Source organism: Lepidothrix coronata, unplaced genomic scaffold (assembly GCF_001604755.1).
Source record: "Lepidothrix coronata isolate B3197 unplaced genomic scaffold, Lepidothrix_coronata-1.0 Scaffold10, whole genome shotgun sequence".
Lineage (NCBI taxonomy): Eukaryota > Metazoa > Chordata > Aves > Passeriformes > Pipridae > Lepidothrix > Lepidothrix coronata.
The window spans coordinates 8,880,948-8,906,571 of record NW_016690190.1 but is presented as its reverse complement, the minus strand read 5'-3'; the positions used below and the strand labels follow the sequence as shown (position 1 = coordinate 8,906,571).

The following is a 25,624-nucleotide window of genomic DNA, read 5'->3' as shown; positions in this document are numbered from 1 at the left end:
AGTTCTATAAATATGTGCTCAAGAGATCTGAGAGCGAAAGCTGTGGTTTGAAATCCCAAAGATGATTAAAGCTTATTTCCTCACTGATCTTTGACTCAATTACAACATTAGATTTTGGTTCCTGTTGGGCATTGCTTCTTGGGAAGCAAAGGCAGAAATACCCTTGGCTCCACGGGGAATAAGGCAGTTCCTTGTTCTCGGAGGCCTTGTTTCCAGGCAGTCAGTGCCATCAGTTGATGCAAATATTGTGTATGTCGCTGAGTATTATTTTTGTGGTAAAAACCACCTGTGCATTACTGTACTGTGGAGGATGTTAAAAGATAAACTAAGGGAAGAGGATAAGTGATGTTAAAAGATAAACGAGGGGAAGAGGAAGCCCTGGTGAACAGGCTCATTTGGTGACATCTGAGAGTTCATGTGATGCTCTTGGGAAGAGAGGAAAGGCAGATACAGGAAAGAAGGAGGGAGAGGTGTGGAAAAATACTGTGCAGTGTAAGCACTTGCTACAAAAAGAATTTATCAGGAAACATTATGAGATTTTACACTGCTGTAAGTCAATTGACAGGGGTCCTCTGAAGAGGTTTGTGGGATAGAGAGCATGTTACTGACCTGCCTCATTTTAATTATTACTTTGCTAGCATTCCCATAAGCAAAATAAATGCTTTTGCTGTCATGGGTGCAACTTCCATTTCCAACTGAATGAAATGTGAGAAATTAAATCAGAGTATTTATTTATGTATTTATAAATCTAAGTCCTGCAGAATTAGGCATCTGAGGTAATGGTTAGATTTTCTTCCCCAGAGCTTTCCTCTGCAGTGGTTGAAAATGATTATTCCAGAATTTTAAACCTCCCATCATCTGTTTGAACATGGATGCAGTTTCAATGCTCTGCGGGATATGAGCCTGCTAGTTAACCTGAAAGGTTTGAAATGGGAAACGGGAGCAGCCCTTGCAGATTCAATGCCATTTGCTCATCAAAACCTGGAGCCTCTAACAAACCCCCCAAAATCAGTCTATCCTCATCAGCCTAGCTATAAAATAGTTTGCAAAGGTGTCTCCTTGTCAGTCTAACAATAAAGGATGTCCTCAGCCTGCCTGCCCTTTGGTGAGGAGAAGCCCTCACAGTCACCCGTTATGAAGGCATTGAGAGGTTTTGTGATATGGAGAAATAGTGGCTCGATCAAAGGGGTGATTAATTGTTACTATGCTATTAAAACTATGTTCAGAAAAGCTCTGCAGTACTGACCAGGCAGCAGATTCTCTCTCTTTCTCCAGTATTTGGTTTGCTTGGTTTCCCTCCAGCATGAGGGATGCAGGTCAGGCAGACACACTCTCTGCACTTGCAGCTTTGGGTGCTCTCACAGATGTGGCAGAGGGACTTCCAGGATCCTCAAGAGCTGCTTCAATGGATGTTTTTAACTTCTTGCTAAACTCTGCTGTTAGCAGGAACCACCTGGTTCCATGAAACAGCAGCTCTCCTTGGGTGACAAAACAAGTTTAAAATGGCAGGTGAGTCCCATTCACTGCATATCAGAAACAGACTAATTTTTTTTTCTTCCTTCTTTCTGCCCTTTAAGTTCGTATTTAAAAACAATGCAATGAGCCAGTGAGCTCTGCTTCTCCTTTGGTTTGCCATTCCAGTTGCCTTGTCCTTGTCTTTGGTGATGACCTGTCAGACACTCATGACCTCCTCCTGGTTAATCTTCTCCTTTTCCACATGCAGTATTTAAAACACACTGCCCTTCCTTGAGAGGGTTTTGTTCCCTGTGTGCATTTCTTTTGGCTTCTCTTCCTTGTGATTGTATGGGCCCCTCTTCTGAGGAGCTGAGCACACCCTATAATGTGCCACATATTTCCTTCCTTCTCATCTGTCTTTTTTCTTCCCGCCATCCACCCAGCAATTTTAGAGATTAATGGGAGTAGAGAATGTGTAACAACACAGGCTGAGCCACATCTCCATCTGTAATCATTAAGCTACACTATCACAGCAAATACACAAATGTGTGCATGCACAAACAGCAGATCCACAGCTGGGGTAAAACTGTTCTGCTACACACTTGAGCTGTGGTATGAGCAACTCTTTGCAAAATCTCCTAAAAATATACTTTCACCTGTCTCTGTAGTTGCAATATTTTAATAATATTGCATAATTCCTTTATGTAGATTTCCCTTGGCTTTAATTTTTATTCGGTCAGTAAAAGAGTATATAAATACTTGATGTGCCTTATATTCTTTGAGGCTTTAGTTAGAGCTGTGTGAGATGTGTTTCTTCTATATTATTTTGTGTATCAATAGTGTCTATCTGTCTACCTTGTTTTCCTTCCTAAACTGTAACCTTTTCACTGCAGAGCCTGTATTGGGGACATACCATACTAACCATCTCAGACACCACTTATTAGGCATGATAATAGTGATAAAACTAGAAAACAAAGGGAATGTTGTAATCCATCATGAAAAATGTTTGCAGAATTATAGGCAACAGCACATCCATCCTTTTATTAATTAAGCTGTCAGCTCACTGGCCCTGTAATTCTGGAAATAAGGAAATAGTCTGGATGATGGAGCTAACTGTTCTGTGTTGGGTCAGCATGTAGTTTGTAGGGACAGTGGTGGAAGAGAAAGAAAAGATTTGCTAACAGATACTAGCAAAGCATGAAACCCCTGCCATGTTTAGAGCCTTTTGGGCATGAACCATAGCCTGGAGAAGGCAATGGAAAGATTTTTGAAAAGCATTTATACTTACATATATATCTGTGTCATTTTAGATGACCTTTGTCTTTCTCACCCTCTCATAAACTGAACTCAACCTGTGACTCCTTTGTGGCTTGCACATTACTAGTTTTAAAAAATTTCTTTCCACGTCATTGCCTTTCGATGTTCTATTGGGAATTTGCTTACTCTGCTTTTAGGCTGCATCTCTCAAATCATCATTCCTATGGCTCTGACCTCAGCCTGTTCCTAGGTGATCTGTGTAACCTTTTCATCTTTTTTGTCTCTGCCTTTGCTTGTCTTATTATATTACAATCTCAGCTTTGCAACAGAGGCGTGATTAGCCGTTTAAAAAGTAGGCATCTGCTCGCTGATGTTACTCTGTGCAGCCACCTCATTTCCTAACACGCTTCAAAGTGCTCCAAGGTAGGGGTGATTCTGCTCAAGAAATGTGATAACAAAAGGCAAAAGGACGGGCCATCTGCTGGGCAAGACATTGCCTTGGGGAGTTAAAAATGCTATTATATACGTGATGTTTGGCCACCTGCACTCGTGCTGTACGAGCAGGCTTTCAGGTTGTGCTGATGGGGCTTTGTTTTTATTCATGATTTCAGCTGCAGTGTGTTCACTGAGCTGGTGGGGAAATTGTTTGTTTTCATCACTCCGGGTGCTTCCTGCCTGATAAGTATCTCAACACGTCCTTTCATTATTTATTTATGTGTCTAAGTAGTTAAAGACCAAGGAGGTTTTTTAAGTGTTCACCCTTCAGGGATTGTGGCTCATTTTTTGCACGGGTCTGCTGAGGCCGATGGACCGTTGTTGATTCCAAAAAAGCTTGGAGGAAGTCCCTTTACTCCTTCCCCTGAGCCTGCGTGTTACAAAATGATGCTGCTGGACTACTTGTGCCCTAATTGAGAAGAGTCCCGGAGCGACTCCACCGGAGTCAGACATGACATCAGCGGCGTTGCCCAGGCACCATTGTTCCTGTTGCACGGCACACTTCCCTAGTCCCGAATCGGGATGGTGTAACCATGTCAAATGCCTGACATCTTTCAATAGGAGGTGCAGCCTCAGCACTTTAGGCACAGCACGGGGATTTGGATGTGGTCAGTGTTTGCACTGGCAGACGTTTTGTTGTTTTCAGTGATTCTGTTGTCTAACCAGCACTTTCAGTGTAAGATCCTGGCATTAGGTAAGGAATTATTCTTTGCTGGCAAGCAAATTACTTGTCATAACGTGTTCAGGGTGCACTGCTGGTGCCTAATATACTGATCCATCATCCCTTACATTTACAAGGATAAATGCAATCTCTCAAGCTGATGTATGTCGTATCAAAAGCATATTCACCTGGCATATATATCAGGATGATACTGAATTAATCTTTGTTAGATTTAGATAGATTCATCCCAGTGTATTTCTTCGTATGACAATGATGCAGCTGGATAGTAAGTCCTCTTTCATCAAGTGATGACAGCTTCACTTCCAGATAATTCTTACCCCATTTGATTTGTGCAGTGTGTTCCTGTATGCTGAATGCAACAGGAATTAAGTTTTGTGCTCCGTTGGAGTGGTATCAGACCATTTGGTTTGAAAGAAGTTGTCTTTTTTCTTCGATGACATCTGTTTGTAGAACACATCGGGGTTTTCCGTGTTTCACCGTCTCTGAGCTGTTTGTTTCTACATGCATTTTAATGTCTGCTTCTGGCTGTTTTCCCTAGGTCTCATTATAGCTTTTTGGGTCTCCAATTTTGCTGATGAGACGTGGGGTTTTTGCAGTGTTTTTTCACTCAGTCTCACTGAAGATACAACATATTTAGGAGGATGTATTTGGCTGTAGACTCCCCACCTTACAGCCAGCACGAGTGAGCTTGCATCTGGGATCAGCAATTCGAAAGGGTTACAAGGAGTGCTTGCTCACTAACCTGTTTATACCTTGTTCATCACAAATGAGCGTGTGGTTTGCATCTGAGACAGCCTTAATACAGCAAAATCTACATTTAAAGGTGTTTTAAGTTTGCACACAGTTTCTGCCTCTGATTCACAGAGATTTGCAAGAGCCTATGAGGAAGACTGTTACCTCTCAAGTATCTCAGCGTGTCTTGCTGCCCTTCCTTCTCATTACCCTTCATCGACACCCACCATGTGCATGCTGAGAGGCTTGTTCTGGCTATCACAGCACCTGTTATTTAGGGCAGCAATGGTTTGTTTTGGAGCCCCTCCTTTCCTGACGGTGTCTGTTCACAGACCGGGACAGCTGTGTCCTAATCACCAGCCAGTCTTGCCTCCTTCTTGCTCTGATTTTCTCAGTTCAGTGCTCTTCTGGGGCTGTCCATTCCCAGTGTCCTTGGAGTTTAAGCTACACGGGTTTTCTTTGTGTTTTCTTTTCATATAATGTTTGTGATTTGGAGAGGGTGTGTGGGCAAGGACAAAAGATGAAGGTTTGATTTTTGATCTGAGCTCTGAGGTTGTTTTCGTTGTTCATCAGGGAATCTCTTGTCTTTCTGATGCGTGTGATTATAAAACATTAATATATCATGAGCATAATTTTCCACATAGCTGTCTTGAAAGGATTTCCAGAACCTGGATTATTATTGACCTTCACAGGGTAGGAAGTAGGGTCGAGGTCCATAACTTAGCATTTTTTGATTATGAACAACTCCCATGCCTTGATGGCTGCAACTTCTGCCTAGCTCTGGGATACATTTTCCAGATGAATAATTTATTAATTGAAAAATATAATTTACATTTCTTGCATTTTCAAAAGCAGTTTACAAGTTCTTTTCGAGATGGCATTTTTTCCGATTAAAAAAATCAGTTAATTTTTACCTTTGCTGAATGGTCAGCAATGATGATAACTGAAAGTCCAGAAGCAAACATAAAATAAGATCCAAGTATAAAGACAAAAAAAGTGCGTCAATCAGGAGATCTCAGGTCAGGAAGTGATGTTTTTATTGCAGAACCTGATAAGAGCCCTCTCTGGGATGTTTTGAAGATGCATCTGTAGATAAGCATGACCTGCAGGGTAACAAATGCAAACCGAGTCTTTTCTATTGGCTTAGGTGAAAATGAAAGAATAAAATGAAACATTTTGTTCTTTTCTTTCCAAGGCAAGAAAAATATTTTCCCTGTTAAGGGATGTTAGGAGCAGCAGCCTCCTCCCACAGCCCTGGCCAGGGCCATCCTGCCTTGGCTGTTGGAGACCGTGTTTGGTTCTCCTTGCTGCCTCCCTTATTATTTGTTGTTCAGGTTTGTATCTATGTGTTCTTGTTTATGGATTTCTCCTTTCCTTACTATCCTTTTTGAATTATTATTATTTTTTAAAGTTCTTCTTTTTTTTTTTTATTTATTGAAGAGGTCCTTGAACAGGTACCCTGAAAGAAGCAGACAGTCTCCTTCCACATACCCTTTCATCTTCTATTTCCCTCTGGTGTTTTTTTTCTAGGAACTAAAAAGCAATTTTAAAAAGAAATAAAACCCTGAAGTATCTTTTCTTTATATAAAAACTGTAAAGAATAAGAATCTGTTATAAAACTGGTTGTTGAAGTGTTTAGTGAAGGAGTACGTAAGAACCAGATGGATGTATGCTAAGGGAGAGAGGAGCACAGACAGGGTAGAAAGATTTATGTGGTTTTTCCAGCAACACTGGAAAAAAAAGGGATAGCACCTGAAAACAGTAGATTAGAGTAGAGAGAGGAAATAATATCTTATGCAGACTAAGATAACCAAAGGCCCTGGCAGGAACATTCTAAAGAATGGGGGAAGTGTGCCGGAAATCAGTGCTTTCTACCAAGATGAAAATACCTTTTTGTACCTCTAAATGCCAAGTTCATGATGAATTGTTTCTTTTGTATTTGCCACTCAAGCCAGCCTCCAGCATCCTCATTTTTTCCTCTGCCTTGATGAACCTGTCCAGACTTAACTCCCAGTGCAGGTGGCATTCATATGTGTTTAATCCTGCCTTTCAGAGCGTGCCTCCTGTCTTTGCCAATTAGATTATTTCATTGCTTCATCGCGGTAGGAAATTGAAAAAATCCTTTGAGAAAAGCATCCTGCAATCTCCAGCCTATGCAGAGTGATTGAAAAATGTTGGCAGTCTTGTTTTTATCTTCTTCTGATACTCTGCAAGAAGTAGAATAGACTTCAGCTGAGCTCACATCGATTGCCCAGAAACAGCCAAATGGGAGGTGGTTGCAGACCTTAAGAAGACACCGAGCTGGTGATGTGTAAGATGTAAGAAAAGTCAGTTTACTCCTTGTCTTTCTTGGCTTTTCAAAACTAACAGGAAGAAAAAGCAGTTAAAAAGTTGCTTTTCCGTAAAGGGAGTAGATATACTTACAAAAACAATACATTGTGATTCCTGTATATTATTTTTGAGGTAAAAAGTTTTCAATCAACAAAATTAATCCTCTCAGGGTTTTTGCCGTTACATTTTATACTAGCAAATGCACTTGTCTGTAAGAGGAAAGGAATGGGATCCTTCCCACATAAATCTCCCCAGCTCAGTTAGACACATTCAAACTGAACTGAATTTCTATATTATGAGTAGCTTTTGGGGTTTAAGTTGAATGGTTGAAATTAGTTCTGGCTGGTTTATTTGGGTAACACAGCAAATGGCACAGACTGATTTTGTGCTAAGTTCAGTCACTCTCTTTTTGAGGAAGTTTGTTTTAATCAGTTTTTCATGGCAGTTTTCTGCCATCTGGTCCGGAATGTATTACAAGCAAGAACTTCTGCAGAATTAGTTAATTAAATGAGAAATGTGCCACCCTAATACTTAGTTTCTATTTCCTGCCTCCTCTCTCTTTTTTTCTTTTCCCTTGGCAATGATGGTTTTTAAATTTCTGATTTGAAAGAGTAAATAGTGAAAGCACAGTGATTTTCAAGATAGAGGGGTCACTTTGGTAGGTTAAAGCTGATCCACTGGAATTTTTCATCTCAGTTTCATCGTTTTTCCACAATAGCTGGTTTCTTGGAAGAGGAAACGGAAACCTGCCAAAAGCTGTCATTGTGCTGAGAGAGAACCAAATGGTAGTTCTGAAAGATAAAGCAGGATGGAGATAACCAAGCTGTCAGTATGTATAGTGAAGTTTAACAGTGCAGAGAATAATGCAGTCCTCATGGCAGAAAAATTGCCCCAGAATGAATAAAAAGTAGAATTTGAATATATGCATCTTATTTTAGTAGCAATTAAAAAATTACAGCAGTTTCAAGTGGCTCTGAGAATAGAGGAACTTGGAAAAAGAGATTGGACAGATTTTATTTACCTCTAGATCCAGTTTCTGGCATGTGGGCCACATGAGAATTTTCCTAGTATACTAGCTGAAAAACCCTTATAAAAATTCTCTGTTCAGCTTTAATTAATTTTTTAGCTAATGTGTACTTCACTAACGACAGTCAATAATCTTTCATCAAACACACAAATAGCAGTGCAGATGCTTAAAAGTTTTATGGCACTGAAATATGAGGATTTGTGAATGGAAAATGAGCCAGTAACTTCTATTATGGTTGTAATAAGCTCTTCTTATGTACTAGGTTTCTTGGTAAGTTATGGTTTAGTTGCGAATGCTCGAGGATAATGTTAAAGAAAGGTAAATAGGGAGCTTTCTAATACATTTTTTTAAGTTATTTGGAAGTTTTATTTAAAGTATTGCTGTATATTTAGAAATGTAAAACTGGTTACAACTTTTTAAATTGTGAGTTTGTGAGTTGGAGTTTTGTGATCCTATAATTTTGTTCTTTATCATCATTGGTTTTCAAATGTGGTGATTTTTCTTTTCATGAGATTTTTATGTGGAGGGTGTGGGCTGCTAATTATCACATTTATATCAGAAAACATAGTATGCTGTGAAGTTTCAGAATGTTGTCTTGGAAGAAAGTTGAGTGGGTTTCTTAATGATTCAGGACAATAAATCAGAAGGCAGCTACTTGAGTTTTGCAGGAGCTTTCCCAAAGGAAATTAAATTTGGGAAGATGACAAGCAGGATATTTTAAGTGGGAGCTTGAACGCATATGGAAGTGGAAAGCATGTAAAAGCGTATAGCACCATACTCAGCATAAAGTAAAAATAAAGTAAAAAACTGTTGACAGCGCACAGATTGTGCTATAAAGGGTATTATGCAATACTTCATCCCCTTGTGTGAGAGTTGGGAATACATTACTGTGATCCTTCAAAGGGAGGCACTTTCTTACTGTCCTTCCTCAGGTCCTTTCTCCCTGAGATAACAGCTGGGTACAGCCCACTGCTCTACCCCGTCCCCTGCCTTTGGTGGCCTTGCGCTGGGTTTTTTCCTGCAGGCAGTACCCGGAACGTGGAGTTTGCTCCCAGTTCCAGATGTGAACCTGGCAGGAAAGCGAAGCACTGCCCTAGATGGGCTCAGCTCAGTCAGCTCGTACGTGTTGGAGCCCTGTGGGGTCATGAAGCTTTTACCAGCGTGGGGACTTGCAGCCACAAAGTGTTCAGGGCTTTGCTTGTATTTCCTTTGAAAGATTCCTGACTGGCTTGTATAGACATCACTGAGAACCTTGTTTATTCCTGGCTAATAAAGCTACACAGCCTAAAGACAAGCTCATTGACTGCCTGCCTGTGCTGCCCTGGCCTCCCAGTTGTAGTCTCAGAGATGGCTTGTGACAGTGGCAAAGTGGGGCTTGTTCCTTCTCTCCCTTGCGCTGCAATGGTTCACTTCCCTTACCTGATGTGCTACACTGACAAATAGAGAGGACTAGGGACCAATTCATGGCTCCAATGCCAAGCATCACAGATCGACTTACAAGGACATTGAGTCCCTGTAGAGTAGTTGCCTTGGTGAACACTAGCTGGGGCACCTGGAACAGAGTCAAAGGGTCAGTTAACATCATTAAGCTGTGGCAATCCAGTTTTTCTGCTGGTTTCAGGGCCCTTTTTAATTTAAAAGAGACAGTACATTTCTCAGCAGTATTACAGCACTGTATCCCCAGCAGTTAAAAGGGTTGGCTGTGCAAAATTGTCGTCCTGAAAATGGAAGCTTGCACAAGTTCTTGCTGTTCTCTCAGGTAGACGAATTTTTAGAACAAGGCTTAGACAGTGAAGATGGCATGGCTGCACTCAATTGCCTGTACATTTGACTTTGTGTGTCTCATTTTGTGCAGATGTGATCCTTCCCGGCCTTACAAACTGAAACCACTGAGTTTGGAACCACGTTGGGTGGGGTTTGGGAGCTGGATCTTGGGAATCCTGAGCTGAAAAGGAGAAATAATTTGCAGAAAGCTTTGGGAGAAAAATGATCCGTGAATCTGGACTGAGCTAGAAGTTTTTTCTCCATGTCACTGCTGTGAACTGTGGGTCTGCTCGTAGACTTTGCAGTATAAGCCAGGGGCTTTTTAAGAGCTTTTTAAGATCAGTTGTGAGCTTTTTTTTATAACAGGTATTATCACAGTTTGGAGGCAAGAGGACACTGGTGGTGTCCCCGATTTCTTGTGCTATTTTTATTTTTTTTCAGCATCTGACAGGTTAGCATTTGATTCTTTATCACAGGTTTCATGTTAGTTACAGGACGTTACGAAGCATTCCAGGGCTATTGGACGCTCCTAAAGAGCCTTCTGAAGTCAGCATCTCTTACAGTGCTGACACTGCAGAATTTCCAACAAGTTCTTTGCTCTGCATCTTCTGTATTCCTGCTTAGGTTCCCTTGTGGCATCTCACCTCTGCCAGAACGTCTTCAGCGTGTCCCTGACCCAACCTCAGCAGAAACCATAAATCCAGGTGATCCCCTAGTCCTTTGTTCCCCTGACTGTTAGGGAAATTTGTACGTGTTGCTACATGCAAACAAGTTGTTCACGAACAATTGGAGTCAGATTGTGGTGGAAAAGATATGGCTGCTGGGCTGTCCCAAGGGATCCAGGGCGGTTGGTGTATTGTAGCTGAACTGGGTCATCATCTGCCCTGTGCTTACCTTACTGCTCCAACATTTGGGAATGCAGAGAATGGTGTGGGGAAAAATAAACCAGAGAACTGGCTGGCATGTATTGTCTGAACTTTTTTTGCTGACTGGCTTTCTGAAAGGAAATTCATTAGGTACACTAGCATGCTCTCGTGCAAATTGTTTATGCTTTTCACTTCACACTCCTAGGCCCATTAAGCTGGAAATGGAACTGGGAATGGCTTCTGGAGCAGAACACATGGGACTTTTTTGTCAGAGCATCAGTGCAGTGTGCTTCGTTTATTTTTCTCACTTCATGCTCCAGCACAGTTGCTGCCATCCCTCATTTTTGCTGGTACATTAAACCTGGTTCAGGAATGCAAATGATTATGCTGAAAGAATAATCTCCATAGCCTTGTGCATCCAGATAATATCATTGTCTTTAGTTGTATGTTCACAGCGTGCTTCTTGAATAATGCAGTGTACTGGTGGTTTCTGAAACTTTAAATATCTGACATATGATATCATAAAGACTGAGATATGTAGTTATTTGATGAAAGTGTAAATCCATTATATCAGGGGAATTGTGCCAATTTAAAGAATCAAGACAGGATCTTAGTGATCATATTTCTACTTCATATCGAAGTATATTCAGAATAGAGGATTTGTCTGGTTTTACATAATTCCTTAGATTCTTTTTAACATAAAAACTGCAGGTGTGGGAGGAGATAGAAGAAATAGTCTCATTTTTATAACAAGCAGGACCAGTATGAAGAGGACTTGGTATTGTAAGCAAAGTGCCAGTTTTACTGGAGCGTGTAAGGTTACTGACTAGCTTGGCAAAGCAAAGCAGCACTGTGGCTTGCTAGAGTAACAGATTAAGGAAGGGAAATTTTGGCCTTGAGACAAATGCAGATAAAGATATGTTGCTTGTTAAAAACTGTATTTGTTTTCCATAGTGTTATCTGGATAAAGCCTGTGGATAAAAACCTCAGCAATAGCTTCCCAGTGTTGCTCATCACTCTACAAGCTATTCTGGCCCCTGCCTGTAAAAACGCAGAGCTGAATTTCACCACTTGTACTGTTAGATTAGCTGTTTTAGGAATATGTGCACTGAGCTGCTAGGGATGTAAAGGTCTGTCAGACAAAGCAACTGATCACTGAATGATCCTCCTGGCATTTGGAAACCTTTTGGGAGTGTAACTGATTCCTCACGGGGCAGTTTATGGCCATGACTGTTGTTTGTCCTGTGTGATTCATGGCCAACCTCAGGTTCTTCAGAGCTGCTGACAGACTTGACATTTACAGCTACTTTCAAACCTACAATTTGGCCTTATCCGAAAAATACTTTGGCCTTATCAAATGGATGCCCTTAAGGTATCCTGTTTTCCTGTTTCTTAGTTGTGCTGTAGATCCCAAACTGTACCTCCCTCCTCACTCAAAAATGCCCTTTAGCCTGGTTTTTAGGTCCAAATCTAAAGTTTTTTTCAGGTAATGTGTTACTGCTGCTCCAGGGAGCCAAGCCACGAATGGTAGCTTTTTTTCCTGTTTGATTAGTCAGTAATACTTTAAAATAATCTGTGTTCATATCTTTGGTGTCTACTGTAATCCCATAAAGCATGTGGAAATGATGTAGTATTAATGTGATTTTTCAGAAGTCTTTTGATAGAATTTCTACTGTAATTCAGTATTAATTACTCTGAGCATTAAAGTAAAGGAGCTTATTTTTTGTGCTGGCTGAATTTGAAAGAAATCTTAATTCTGTAGGAGGTGGCAACTTGCTTTCCTTAGTTTGTTGAATGTGAACATCTGTAAAAGCTGATGTTCTTTGGGTTTCGGAGAGAAAAGGTAGCTCAAAGGAGTACAAATCTAGGAGTTTATAGCTGGACCATAGTGTCACATACAGCAGTTGTTGGTAAGGTGCTTACCATCGCCTCACAACCCATGTGGTGTCAGAGGGTCACCTCAGTCTGACTCCTGCTGTAGTCATCTTTTGGTACTTTCATGAAAGGGATTGGTGCAAAGACCTGAGTCAAACAAAAAGAAATGAAGATAGGGCTGGGTGCAATATTTGTGCCGACTAAAACTTCCAGATAATATGATTTAAGCCAAGCCATTTACAAAAACAGGTTGAGTGGTTTCAGTTACTCAACATAGAGCTTGGTTCCGAAAACTGGCCAAGACATATGCAAAATTTTGTGAGAGGTGGTCACCACCGCCTTATCTTCCCCTCTGATTTAATGAATATTCTATGTCCAGTAAAATTAACTTTAACAAGAGGGATTGAAAGACCCTTCTTCACTCACTGCTGATATTTGCCCAGGTGAATATTCAATGCCAATGTTGTCTTCTGGAGTCAAGCTCCACGCAGTTCTGACAATTCAATGGGATTGGGCATTCCCTGAGATACGGAGAAAGTATTTTTTCCCTAGTATTTCAGACTGTGAGAAGGTGGAACCAGATCTGAGTTATGGTGTATTATATAAATAAGGATGTGTGACAGGAGAAAAACACCAACCACAGTTACAAAGTTGCTCCTATATGATGTAATATCAATGCCACTGACCCTTCTTTGGCATTATAAACTAAGAGAAATAAGGACTTGAACATTCTGCTCCACTTTCCTCAGGCAGTGAAAGGAGGGCTCTGAAGTACTCAATGACACACATTGCCTTTCAATGGTGTTACTGCGTCCTGGCAAATAGCATTTCTTTCCTGCTGCATTAGAAAAAGGTTGTTTTTTACTTCTTTTACACTTTATCTCCTTTGAATGAAGGTAATAAGGGGGAAAAAGGTGAAGGTACTCCAGCACTTTCCCAGATACCAAAATAGTTGAAGAGATTAGAAAAAACTTCAGTTTGATTTTATTTTTTTGGTCAAGAGTGTTCTAGCTATAGCAATTTAAATTGAGTACAGGCTTTACTAACAGTTGAGGAGAAACCTTGGCAGTTTAATCTTGTTGAAAAGAAGTTTAAGTGTCATTCTCAGCATAAGAACACCATGCATCTTGGAAAATACACCTGGATGGTCTACTCAAAATAGTGGTCTCTTCTAAGGGTATCATACTGGGGACACAGTGCTGCAACCATCTATCAAGACGTAAGAAAAGGTAACAGGAAGTTGAGATCACTAAAGGGCAAAGAAGGGAGATTAATGGAAACACAGAAACATCCTATAAAAGCTGGAGTTGTTTCCAAATGAAATTGAATCTATTATAATCTCTGGCTGATTAAATATCAGGTAGAAAAAGTTTCCAAGAAGAATTAACTAGAGGAATGAAAACCTAGTGCTACATCCTTTTTCCAGCAACAGCATAAGCCAAAAAAGAGCAGAAAACACCCACCACACATCTGCTCAGTGTGTGTGATCAGTATATGACCAGGTATAAAAGAAGGGCTCAGGGAAGACACAGGGAGGCTGTATGAATTATTTGCATCTTTGTTCACTGTGGAAGACACTGAGAACATTCCCTTGCCCGTGGGGAGACTCATCAGGCTGAAACTGAGGTAATTGTTAGAGAATTTATGTAATAGATACAGAATAGATGTGAACTTATAGGCAGAACTGGACTCACCCATGAAAGAACAGTAGTGTGTGTACTTCCTCACTGAAAACTGCCTTGGTGCTTGAACACTGAAGGGTGTTTGAAATGGGATCAGTGTTTAAGTAAAGTTCATATTAAAAATAGTTCAAGTAGATCTGTAAGCCTGACATCTCTTCCAGCTGATTTGGTAGCGACTATAGTATAAGATAACATTAGCAAGCACATGGATGAATGTGTGTTCCCTTGTGAAGAGGCAGCACTGTTAAGTTCAAGGGAAATTTTACCTCGTAAAACTTTTGGAGTTCTTTGAATAGATCCGTGTGGGTATCCAGCAGATAAAGTCTATTTGAATTTTTAAAAGGCTTTTGACAAAGGGTTCAAGGCAATCATGAAGTAAGAGGGGACGTATCGGTTAAACAATTGGTTAGAAGGATGTGGGAGAGATTGGAAGTAAGATTCACTGGGGTTACTGGGTTGACAAACTACACCAGTATCAGGAAATCTTCTGAGCTGAAAACACTTGGATGTGCCGTTTATAATACACTGGTCTTGTTCTTGCTCTTCCCTAGATTGTTTGTGTGAGTTGTTTGTGAGGGAATGGTCTCTCTCAAATATCTAGTATGCAGCAAATCAACACAGCTCAGACACTGTTGGAAGCCTTGAGGAGCATCTGCTAATGCTCCTAGGCATAACTGAACAGCACCAGAATTGCTGAGAGACATTGCTGTAAACTGATGTTAGATGACAGTAAAGTCTTTTTGTTCTGAAGGGACATTTTGAGAGCTCATTGAAGGTAGTAACTTCAAGGTCTACAGCTGCAGTCCCTGGGCTGGCTTGAATTCTATTGGCTCATTTCCTAGGATTTTACTAATGGCTTGAGCTCTCGTGCCAAGGACTGGAAGGAACTTCCTTGTCAGTTGAACTGCTGTTTGTTTCTCTCTTTTTTTCCATCTTTTTAACCTAAAGTTTGGCTTCTGCTAATCTAACTGCTCCAGAACAATTTATCACCTCCTCTGCTTATACTCAGGTGGCCACTAGTTCATTGCTCATTTGCAATGCTCAACACCCTCGGGGTTCAAAACAGGTGAGGTTGCCCAGTGGGAGCAGCCTACAGAGAAAATAGAGATCTTCTTTTGTGTATTTTAGAGTCGTGTGAATTTATTTTGCCCCTTTTTAAATATTTTAGATTCGCCCCATAATCCTATGAGTTCTGAACTTCTGATTTTATTACCAAATGTCTAGTTAACAGTGTTGTTTAAGAGGGATTTGTGCTGCAGCTGCAGGCCGTGTGGCATGATCTCAGAGACCACCAGTGATTCATGTACTATGGTTTTAAAAGAGTCCTCACATACTTAAAAAAGAGCCTGTCCTAGTTACTGTTGTTGCCATAATGCCTTTTCAAGTATTTACTGTTTTAAATAATTTCTCTTCATTCTACACTTTTTTTTTTGTAGCATAGAGCATCTTTTAAAAGAAAACACACTCATAAATTGCTGTTTTCTCTCTCTATCCAGTTATCTTTGGAAAGAGCTCTGAGAGGTTGGAGAGAGGATATAGCTGAATGTCACCGCTGACATTTGCAAATTGTTAATGTGTGAAGGATGTCATGATGTTAAAGAGAAAACTCAAAAGAGTAAAAGCGTTCTCAGCTAGGAAAAGGTCTTTCATGGCTGTAATCACTGGGTATGTTTTACGTTTGGGTTACAAAGCATACAGGGCCAGCACGAACAGACAGAAAGGCATAACATTATAAGCTTTGTGTTTGCTGTAGTGGTACTGTGGGCAGTGATCCACAAGGGACCTGTGTCTGGACTGTAGTCAGCTGAAAGGTCTAGATGTGCAGGAAGTGCTGCACTGCTTTGTTCCTATTTCATTGCTGTCCCAAAGACACAACAGACTGTCTTAGAGTGCCTGTGTTAATCTAAGGTAAATCTCCTGAAGCCTGCGTCTGGGCTTTGTTGCAGTTCTTTTTTTCCCATTAAAACCTGAGAAAATGTGTGATTTGGTTATGTTTCCTCTCACCTGCTCACTCTGGCGTGCAGTCCAGTGAAATTAAATGCCAAGGATATCAGACTTAGTTCTGTGTTGGTTTGGGGCTTTTCCTAGCTGATTTCATTGGTTCTCTTGTTTTCCCATCCTCCCAACTTTCAGCGTAAGAACTGTGAAGTATTCAGAAGACTTAGAAATACTAGGTAGCAATTTCATTTTGATAATACAAGTAGTTTACAGCCATACTGTTCTGCCTGTCCTTTTATATTATTTTCACTTGGGAGTGACTTCAGCAGCCGCAATTTTCAAAGAGTCAAACTAAGATGAGCAGCTCATCTTCTGAAAGCTAAGATTCAAGCTGTCAGATAACAGAAAGGATTGATGTTTAGCTCTGCTGGTTTTGGAAAGAGTAGCTATTAAAAGCACATTCTAATTTGAGTTGGCAGAATAAGGATCACACACAGTCCCAAAATATCAGTGAACACTGATTTTAATGTTTCATTGCTTTGGTGCATAGGATAGCTCTGTGTTCCATTGAAAAACAGAGAGTCAGCTTTCCCTTGGCACTATATATAGTATTCCCAGGGCCACAGTGTAAGAGCAGTAATGGGTGGAGGTTTAAAAAAAGCCTTAATTAATACTTAATTCAGTCAGAAAAGCAGCCTACCTCTTCATGGGGATTAGAGCCTACCTCTGCCGTGTCTAACTGGACTTTCTGAGTGCATCAAATTATTCTGAAGGTCATCTGCTAAGGACAGTTTGTCATTAAGAAACAGAAAAGGATGTAGTCTGCAGTCCCTGTGGAAAGAGTGTATTTCTTTGCTTTTGGGTCTTTGGAGCTAATGGTGAGAGTAACCAGAATCCCTGAGCTGGAAAACACCATTGAAAAAGCACATTAAAAGGAGAATGAAGTTAATTTGTCTTTAATCTTTGGTACCAGAGAGGAGAGGAAAGTACAGGCTCTTTGAGGTTAGAAGCCCCCATCCATAAGTAGGGATGGCAGTGGGGGGGTCTCAGCATGCTGCAGGCAGTGTTAGGTATGGGATGAGCTGAAGTGAGTTGGGAGTCAGTCACTCCCAAAGACTGAGTCTTTGCTTCTGAGTGGAAGATTTCCTGTCTTTGGGTCCATAAGGGCCAGTCAGGTGGAAAGAGAGGAGGGCAAATGGGAAGGAATAGATGGGATTAGCATCACCCCACCGTTCCACGAGCTCTCAGCTGGGTGACCATGTTGCATGTGGAGGGACCCACAGTGAGATTGGGAGAATCCTTCCTGAGGAAGCTGTTTGAAATGAGATTAGACTGGGTTTAGATTGGTTTTGCCATTGTCTTTAAGAGGATTAAAATTGAATCCTAAGTCAGGTAGCTGTCCTTAGGCTAAGTAAACAGTAGCCTGTGTAGCTGGGGAAGCTGCCATAAAACAGGGAAGGGGGTCCATTTATCGTGCTTTAACTGCTCATTTCTGGCTCCCTGTGTGGACAAGTAGAATAGTCTGCCTTGCACCTAATGCATGCTAAAAGTGCCAGCGTGGAGAATGAGCACATGGAAACCAGTGTGCTGTTGAGACACAGTCTGTGTTTCAGTAAGATTGGCTGCACAAGCCCCGGAGGGGCAGATAGTCGAGAAGAGCATGATATGAATGAGAGCACGGGGCATTAAGGAGGGCATTGCTCTTTGAAAAGCACTCTGAGAAACGAGTGCAGTAAAACCCGTCTGTCGCAGCGGTGGAGGCTCAGATGTGTGGTTGCAAGCTGACTTGTTGTGACCCCAGCTGTAAGCATATTCCAACAGCTGCAGCAAATTGCTAAATCATTCTTAGCTAATGCTGACATCAAATTATCTAAATAATTTTTGTGAGGTTATTATTTGTCACAGGGACAAATGCATGTCTTTATACTTTCTGCTCTATTCCCTTGAGCTCTGTTTGTCTTAATTTTAAAATAATACACATTTTATTTGGCATCTGAGCTCTTCCCTTCATCACTTAATTTTATTTTTTCCCTCCGATAAGTCAACTCGCAATTAATCCAGAATGCTGAATTTGTGACTTTGCAGATGCCAACACAGTAAGTGCCTGGGATATCGTCATAGGCATGAGATAGTGACTCTCTGGGGAGATCAAAAAGAAACCAAGATGCAAGAAAATGCTGCCATAATTATCTGCAAGTGGGTTAGCTCAATGTCACTGCAGCAAATTCTGTGTGGTTACTGGAAGTGGTCTCTCCGTACCAGAGAGTAGTCCTGTCCCTGAATATCTGCTAAAGAACATCAATAAGGACATTAAAAACAGATTAAAAACAAAACCCAAAACACTTAATGCTCTTAATCTTTGACTGTACTGTCACGAAAATGTACTGTGGCAGTTTTCTCTTGGATGAATTTTTCTCCCTGGAAAAGTAGAGCAGCGTATTCGACGGAACTCTACAGCTGGTAGCAGGGAAATTATTTCTCTGATATCTGCGTGGCTGCGCCTACACACGCTGTTGAAAGTTGTGGTTTTTAAGTTGACCTTTCATATGGACCTGACAGCAAAAATGTGTTGCTGATGATTTTACTTGTTCACTGTCCACTAATGAGTGCAGTGTAAAGAAAGTGCCTGGGCTGAAGCTGTCGTGATTCCCCAGCGTTCACCGTTGTCGGCGCCTCTCTGGGCTGCCGTCAAGCTGCCGGGACGCATTACTGCAAATCACTGAGCAACTCGTGCAGCCCTTGGAGTCTTCAGGTGCTGCTCAGGGCTTGGGAGATTCCAGCTACAGTTTTATCAAAATGCTGGCAACCTGCCATGCGTTTGTGCAAGCTTGACTGCGGAAGGTCAGGGGAGGACCCTGAAAGCCATTCAGCTGTTCCTTGCTCAGAGCTGTGCTGGGTGGACAGCATCGCCCGAGATGCACTCTTCTGTGAGGGGCTGGAGTATTTGATGCATTTCTTTTGAGCTCTGTGTGTGTGTGTGTGTGTGTGTGTGTAGGAGCTGCACAGCTGCTGGGCTGTGCCCTGAGAGTACTGAATGTTCACAGCTTGTTGGGTAGAGACACGCACTAGCTAGGAACCAGCAGCTCCTCGTTCTGGGTGAGGATCGACACAAGGGAGGGCATTTGTGCATCCGTATGGATGCAAGGACTGCATCAGGCTGCTGGATTCATTGCTTGTTCTGATTCATGACAGGACAAGCAGGAGAAAAACATATCATCTTGCTCAGACATGCACTACAGAGCTGGTCAGCTGCAGGGAAAGAGCCCTCCTCTGTCAGGCATGGAGTAGCCTGCTCACTGTCTGCTGGGACAGATGTGGTGTGGTACCCTCAAAGCCACTGCTGGAGGGAGTTGCCTGGAGGACTCCCTGTCTGGATTGGGAGTTACAGGAAAATACACTTGAGCTTCCAGCACCATCTCTAGAAACTTGCTTACACACAGCATTTGTCCCCAGATTTCTCAGCCTCTAACCATCCTGGGAAGTGTCAGAAAGCTGGAGAGCACTGCTGTTTTTACAAACAGGGAACAGAAATTTTCATTTGCTTCTGATATCTCTGCTCACGAGGAGTGCAAGATGGGCAGCAGCTTTTTGGCTGTTAGACCATCAGACCAGCCGTAATCATCATGTTTTATGTTTCTGCACGGGCTCCTGGCCACCTGTATAATGTCCATCTGTTGAACCGGGCGGGATGCCTACCAACACTGCGATCCAGATCATTTGAATGAGGCATGGGTTTCCAGGAGGTGATGATGTTTCTGAAGGACAGTTTGCAGTAGCATGACAAATGCTGTCCCTTCTGTGTGGAGTCCCTCCCATGCACCTCTCTCATGGCAGTGCTGTTCACCTCTCATTACTTTAAGGCATTTGGGGAGATTCATCTAGAAGAATTGTAAACATGTTGTGGCAATGATAGCAAATGAATATTCAGAGAGAGTCTCTGGCCCTCTGAGACTGAGCAATTTTAATGTGTTCAACTCAGAGCTGCGCACTGCTTTTCTATGAATGGTAAATTTGCTGGAAAATGCCGTTTTAGAATAACCACAACTATTTGCCCTCTGGAGTGAAATTTGTGGACTAGCTTTAAGAGGGAAAGGATGTTGTGCAACTGACTTCAGGAGTGACAGTGAACCTGTCTCTGCCTTCTCCTTAGCCAAGGTGCAAGGACCCCATCGCATCAAGCTGTGAGCTCAAGATCTCTTTACTGTGAAAGGAATTTTGAGCCTGCAATGCTCACCTCTTGCCAAATTCTGATGAGGTCAATAGTCTGAAAGCCTGATGCTGATCTTATTACCTTTTAAAAGTGATTAGGGTTATTAGAACAATATTTGGGTACTGGGCTCTGAGCACAAAGTGCTCATCAAGGTCGAGTTGGATGGGGCATTGAGCAACCTGGTCTAACGGAAGGTGTCCCTGCCCATGGCAGGGAGATTGGAACTAGGTGATCTTTAATGTCCCTTCCAACACAAACCATTCTGTGATTTTATGAATATTGAAAGTATTAACCTTGGGATTTTTTTCTTTTTTTTTTTTTTTGCGCTCAGTGACTGTGTCCTGATGGAAATGGAAGAAGCTTGATAGGATGGATCCAAGTCCTGTCCTGATAATCTGTCAGGTTGAATTGCTGCTTATTGGGAAGAGGATGGCAAAACTTATTTTGGGGAACGCTTAGTTACAGGTCTGATAGTAATGGAGTGAGAGGGCCCATGTGAGAAGGTACAGCCAGACAGTGAGTTTCTGCCAGGGCACCTTGGTCTTGGCTGGCCTTCTAAACTCAGCTGTGTCTTGGCTGTTTCTACAGAAAAGAATGCCAAATGCAATAAGTTATGAAATTATTGTTTTGTTTTGTACATTTGTGTTGATTTGATTTCTCACTTGGAAGCCAGTGGCAAGTAGCACCATGCAGTAGGAGCAGATCTGCAGAGCAAAAAGGCAGTGAAGACCCAGGCAGATTTCAGGGGGGTTCCTTCAACACAGCTTCATTCTAATTCCACGTGAAGGAAATTTTGCAAGAAGCTTGTAGCAAACCAGGAGACAAAATACTGTATGTTGAAAATGTTGTTTCTACTTACTAAGTTTTTTTTCCAAAACAAAGACTTCAAAAAAACTGGCGTGTATGAGTCATATCAATGCTGCTGAAGCTGTTAGGTTTCTTGTTGGCAATTGTTTCAGATGAAATTTTGTTTGATGCTTCTTGAGGTCATCTGGCATTCTGCTTAAACCTGTGTATGTTGCTGTGTGTGCAATTCTTGTTTTTGTTTCAAAGAGGTCTATACATAAGGTTGATACCTTCATAACAGTTTAAAAAGGTATTCTTATACCTATCTCTCTGCCATTACTAGAGAAAGGAAAATAAATCCAGTGCTGCTGACTTAACTTTTTTGTTCTGACTCCTGTGGTGTGAGAAATCAATCATGACACGTTTGCCTTAGCTGCAGGACATGGAGAGAGGGGGCAGCAACAACAGCAAGATGGACATTTGGGAGCTGAGAGAAGAACTAGGGATCACATGCTAGGGAACAACCCAGCTGCAATGGAAGGAGTGTGTGAGGCTCGTGCAGAAGTGGCTTTCAGTGCAGTAAGCTTTGCCTGCATGCTGAAGGCTACAGACACTGTTAAGTGGTAAAGGTGGGGTACTGGCGCTCTTAAGACTGTGTGGAATCTGAAAAGCAACTAGAGTATCAAGAGTGTATCATAGTGACTTTCTTATGCAAAGGTACCCATCAATGCAGTCAACACTCCTGAACAGCAAGTGTTTCTGCTACTTAGAAATTTTGGTCTTTAAGTATTGTGTTTTACCATGACTCTGACCTTCCTACCAACTACATTCAGTGATACATATTTGGGATACTTCAATATTTTTCTGAAATGTGATTTCATTGGTATAAGACATCAGAACAGCTCAAACATTGGCGCAGGTTTTGGTGTGTGTGAATGGCCTAGGATTTCCTGCCGTATTTCTCGTTCAATCTTGGCATATCCAGAAGCATATGGCAAGGAAAGGCTATAGTTTTGACAGGATACTGGTTGTGGAATAGTATGTAAGTCTAACATATCAGGGATAAAATAGACATCAGCAAATAGCTATTGGCAATTTAACAAATTGTAACCTGCTGTAGATTTTATAACAAGAGATGAGATGATTATCATATCAGAGAAATAATCTGTGCATATTCATTGCCCTTGTCATGGTTGTCAACAAGTCTCTCCTGTAACTTGCACGCTACAAATACCACATGCTTTTAAATCTACTCAGTGTGTAAATTGTGCCATCTTAAACACCAGCTCTGAATATTATTTGGTGCCATGTGCTAAATTTTCATGGTGCCTGCCACTTACCCTAATTCACTGATTTGTTTTATTGTTTGTAACTAAGTATGTTCTATGAGATTTCTCTCAGTTCCAGAACAAGAATTTACTACTATGGTAGCACAATCTAAATCTATATAGAGGCATAGTAAAAGCAATTCTGACAAGTCTTACAAGGTTTGTAAGTCCAAAGTTTCTATTTAAATATTGCTTGTCCAGCTTATAACTTGGGTTCTTTGTTAGTATGTTTTTCAGAAACATGAACAACACAGACTTTAAAATTTCTTTTAAAAAAATTCCTCTGCCTCAAAATCTAAGTTGGTTTTCGGACAAAGGAAAAATGTCGCTAAAAAGGATCGAGTTTTCTAGAATATTACCAGTGTTCATTCAAAGTTTTTTAAAACTATGAAATCAGAAAGGTTTTGGAACCAGCAGGAGTTAGATAGTTTCCAGCTGTCTATTCAGGTTTCTGTTCTCAGAAGTAGGGCAGTGTCAGTCAGTCAGAAGTTTGCCTGGACTTTCTCTGGGCTCGGAAAAAGTGTGCGGTTAATTGTAAATATGCATATGAAGAGCTGTTCTTAGGTGGGTTATGAGACGATTAGGGAAACCTATGTATGACCAACTCCTTTTTCCCTGTGGTTTGACAGGTTCCAGAATCTGCTGTGGTCTCGAAAGGCGTTTGTGGACAGCGTGAAGGTGTATAACCACAGCTACATCTACATGCCAGCCTTCTCCATGAAGACAGGGACAGGACCCTCCCTACGTGTCTATTACACCCTGGCGGACTTCAGTGCCAAGCAGACGGTTCTTTTTGCCAACCCCAATTTCCTGCGTGACATTGGCAAGTTCTGGAAGAGCAAAGGTATCCATGGCAAACGGCTTTCCACGGGACTCTTCCTAGTCAGTGCCGCCCTTGGTCTGTGTGAAGAAGTAACAATTTATGGCTTCTGGCCGTTCTCGGTGGACCTGCACGGGAGGTTTATTAGCCATCATTACTATGACAATGTCTTGCCTGATTCTGGATTCCACGCCATGCCGGAGGAATTTCTACAGCTTTGGTTTCTTCATAAAAGTGGTGTACTGAGAATGCAGCTAGAACCATGTGAGGACCCTTTAATCCAGCCTTCTGCCTGAGGATTGTAGGAGTCGGTTTGGAAGATCCAATAGTTTTTTAATTTCCGTGCTCTCCAACAGAGAGTTCTGTTTTATGTTGATTGTTTTTAAAGGGAAAGTAATTGCAGATCTGCATGGACCATAAAAATGTTACTTGAAGGCCAAATGGAATATGTCCTTAATGTTTAGTGCTTTATGGAACTGGGATGGGACGAAGTGTGTCTTTCCATCGAGTCCATTCAGCAGCAGTGTGAAAACGATGTCAGAAGTAGCACAGCTGAACTTTCCGGGGACGTTTTTAAATGACCGATGTAGAAAGGGCATTAAGGCTCGGGGAGACACAGGGCCACTCACAAGCTTTTGCTGACAGTGCCAAATATGACTGTCTGTTCAAAAATCCATTTCATTCCAGATCGGCATCCTGTTTAACTTACCTTTTTCCTTTTTTTCCCCGCCTCTGTTTTTGTGTGTGTGTGTGTGTGTGAGAGAGAGAGCATGTGTGTTGTTGACTTTCTTTGTTTCTTTTCCCTTTTTTGTCCTTTTTTTCTTTTTTTTTTGTTTTCCCAATGGAAGGAAAAGGAAAGGCTTAAAAGCCCCAAGAGCTGAGGACCACCGGCTCCTCTGAAGACTCTTGGGAGAGTGAAAGTGCTAAGAATCTAGTGAGAAGAACGTCCTAGGAATGCCCTGCTAGTGGGCATGGATAGACCTACTTGTTGTAGGTTTTATCAGGATAGTTTAGTTCATTGCACTTACAGCTGTGCTAATGTTGTACTGTGGGCAAGAGCTGGATAAGGCAAATTGGTCTGAAAATAAGATGTGTTACAAAACCAGTAGTGAAGTGCAGCCTGGTTTCAGATGACCTGCTGCAAGATTTCCACACTGACTTTTGTAGTAGGGATGGTTCCTGACCTGTTTTACTGTCCAGCCTTAGGGATTAATTCTGTATTCATTTGCACTCCAGGTGTTTATTGACTGTCGAGGGGATTTGAGGGGTTCAGTGGAATGCAGAATGAGGTTCTTCATTTGCTTACAGCAGGAAAATTGCAGAAATGAATGTAAGTGTCATTTAAAATGAGTCGAAGCTTTGAAAATTGTTTCTCTGTGTGTGACTGGCTCTTCTGCTCGGATTGTTACGTTAGCCTTAAAGACTTGTACTTTTCGCGCAAGATTGTCTCTGGTTAAAGAGAGTCTGAAAAATAAAACAGCCTTTGGGAGCACTGAAAAGCTGCATAGCCAGCAAGAAAAAAGGAGAAAAAGAGGATGGCCTGCCCTTACATAAGTCAGCCTCTCTCCTCGCAGTGGGTGAATTATGTCAGCGTGCGCATTGCACACACACTGCTCCAGCCTGCACTGCGCCTGAAGGACTGTTTTATTTTGGGTTGTTACTTGGGCAGCAGATGGTCCTGTGATCGCCATGTAAATGAGAAATCTCTTTGTTTGTTTGCTTTTGTTTAGCCCTGTAGGACAAGAAGAGAATACCAGCTCAGTCCATGGTGCAATTTCAGCTGCAAGGTGTTATCACCATTAACTTAAAAAATCCAGATCAGTGTTCTCTTTCTTATCCCTCCATCATTAGTAGCTGAAAATCTAGTCAAGGTGTTGAAGCAACAAATCTCATCAGGTTTCCTCAACAACTTACTGTGCTGTTTTAGCTCCAAAGTGCCAGTATTTTGGGGCATATGTCCTGTCATATGTTGATAATGTCTCTCCTTGTAGACTACCAGCTGCAAGTTATATAGACATAATTAAAAAAAAAAAGGCAAAATCCATGGCTCTTCTTTAAATATGAATAATTCGACTATCGATATAGGAGACTGGGGGGAAAAAAAATCATGTTTTGCTTTTTAAAGCTATGTTTCATAATAAAATTGGAATATGGATATTCCAAGCATAAAACGGGCACTGTTTCATAGGATTACAGGGCAATGCTAAAGGGTAACGTGGAGATTTGGATTAAATAGTGTTCTAGATATTGTTCTGATAAAATCTGAATGTACCTTTATAGCCCATGTTATCTTTGTCCATGTTTTTGTTAAAAGTACAGTCAAAGCACTGATGGAACATCACTTGATAATTCATTCCCTTTTGTTATGTTTGTTTT

The 25,624-nt window shown here is 41.4% G+C and overlaps 1 protein-coding gene across 1 annotated transcript in view; it reads left to right on the top strand.

The window, feature by feature from the left end:
- The window catches only part of ST8SIA1 (ST8 alpha-N-acetyl-neuraminide alpha-2,8-sialyltransferase 1), a 115,089-nt gene extending 89,808 nt beyond the window's left edge, over positions 1–25,281 (top strand). The window contains exon 5 of the mRNA XM_017804833.1: positions 23,058–25,281. Within this exon, the coding sequence (XP_017660322.1) occupies positions 23,058–23,544 (487 nt within the window). The 3' untranslated portion in view covers positions 23,545–25,281. The remainder of the gene's footprint in view (positions 1–23,057) is intronic.
- Positions 25,282–25,624: the final 343 nt, after the last annotated feature.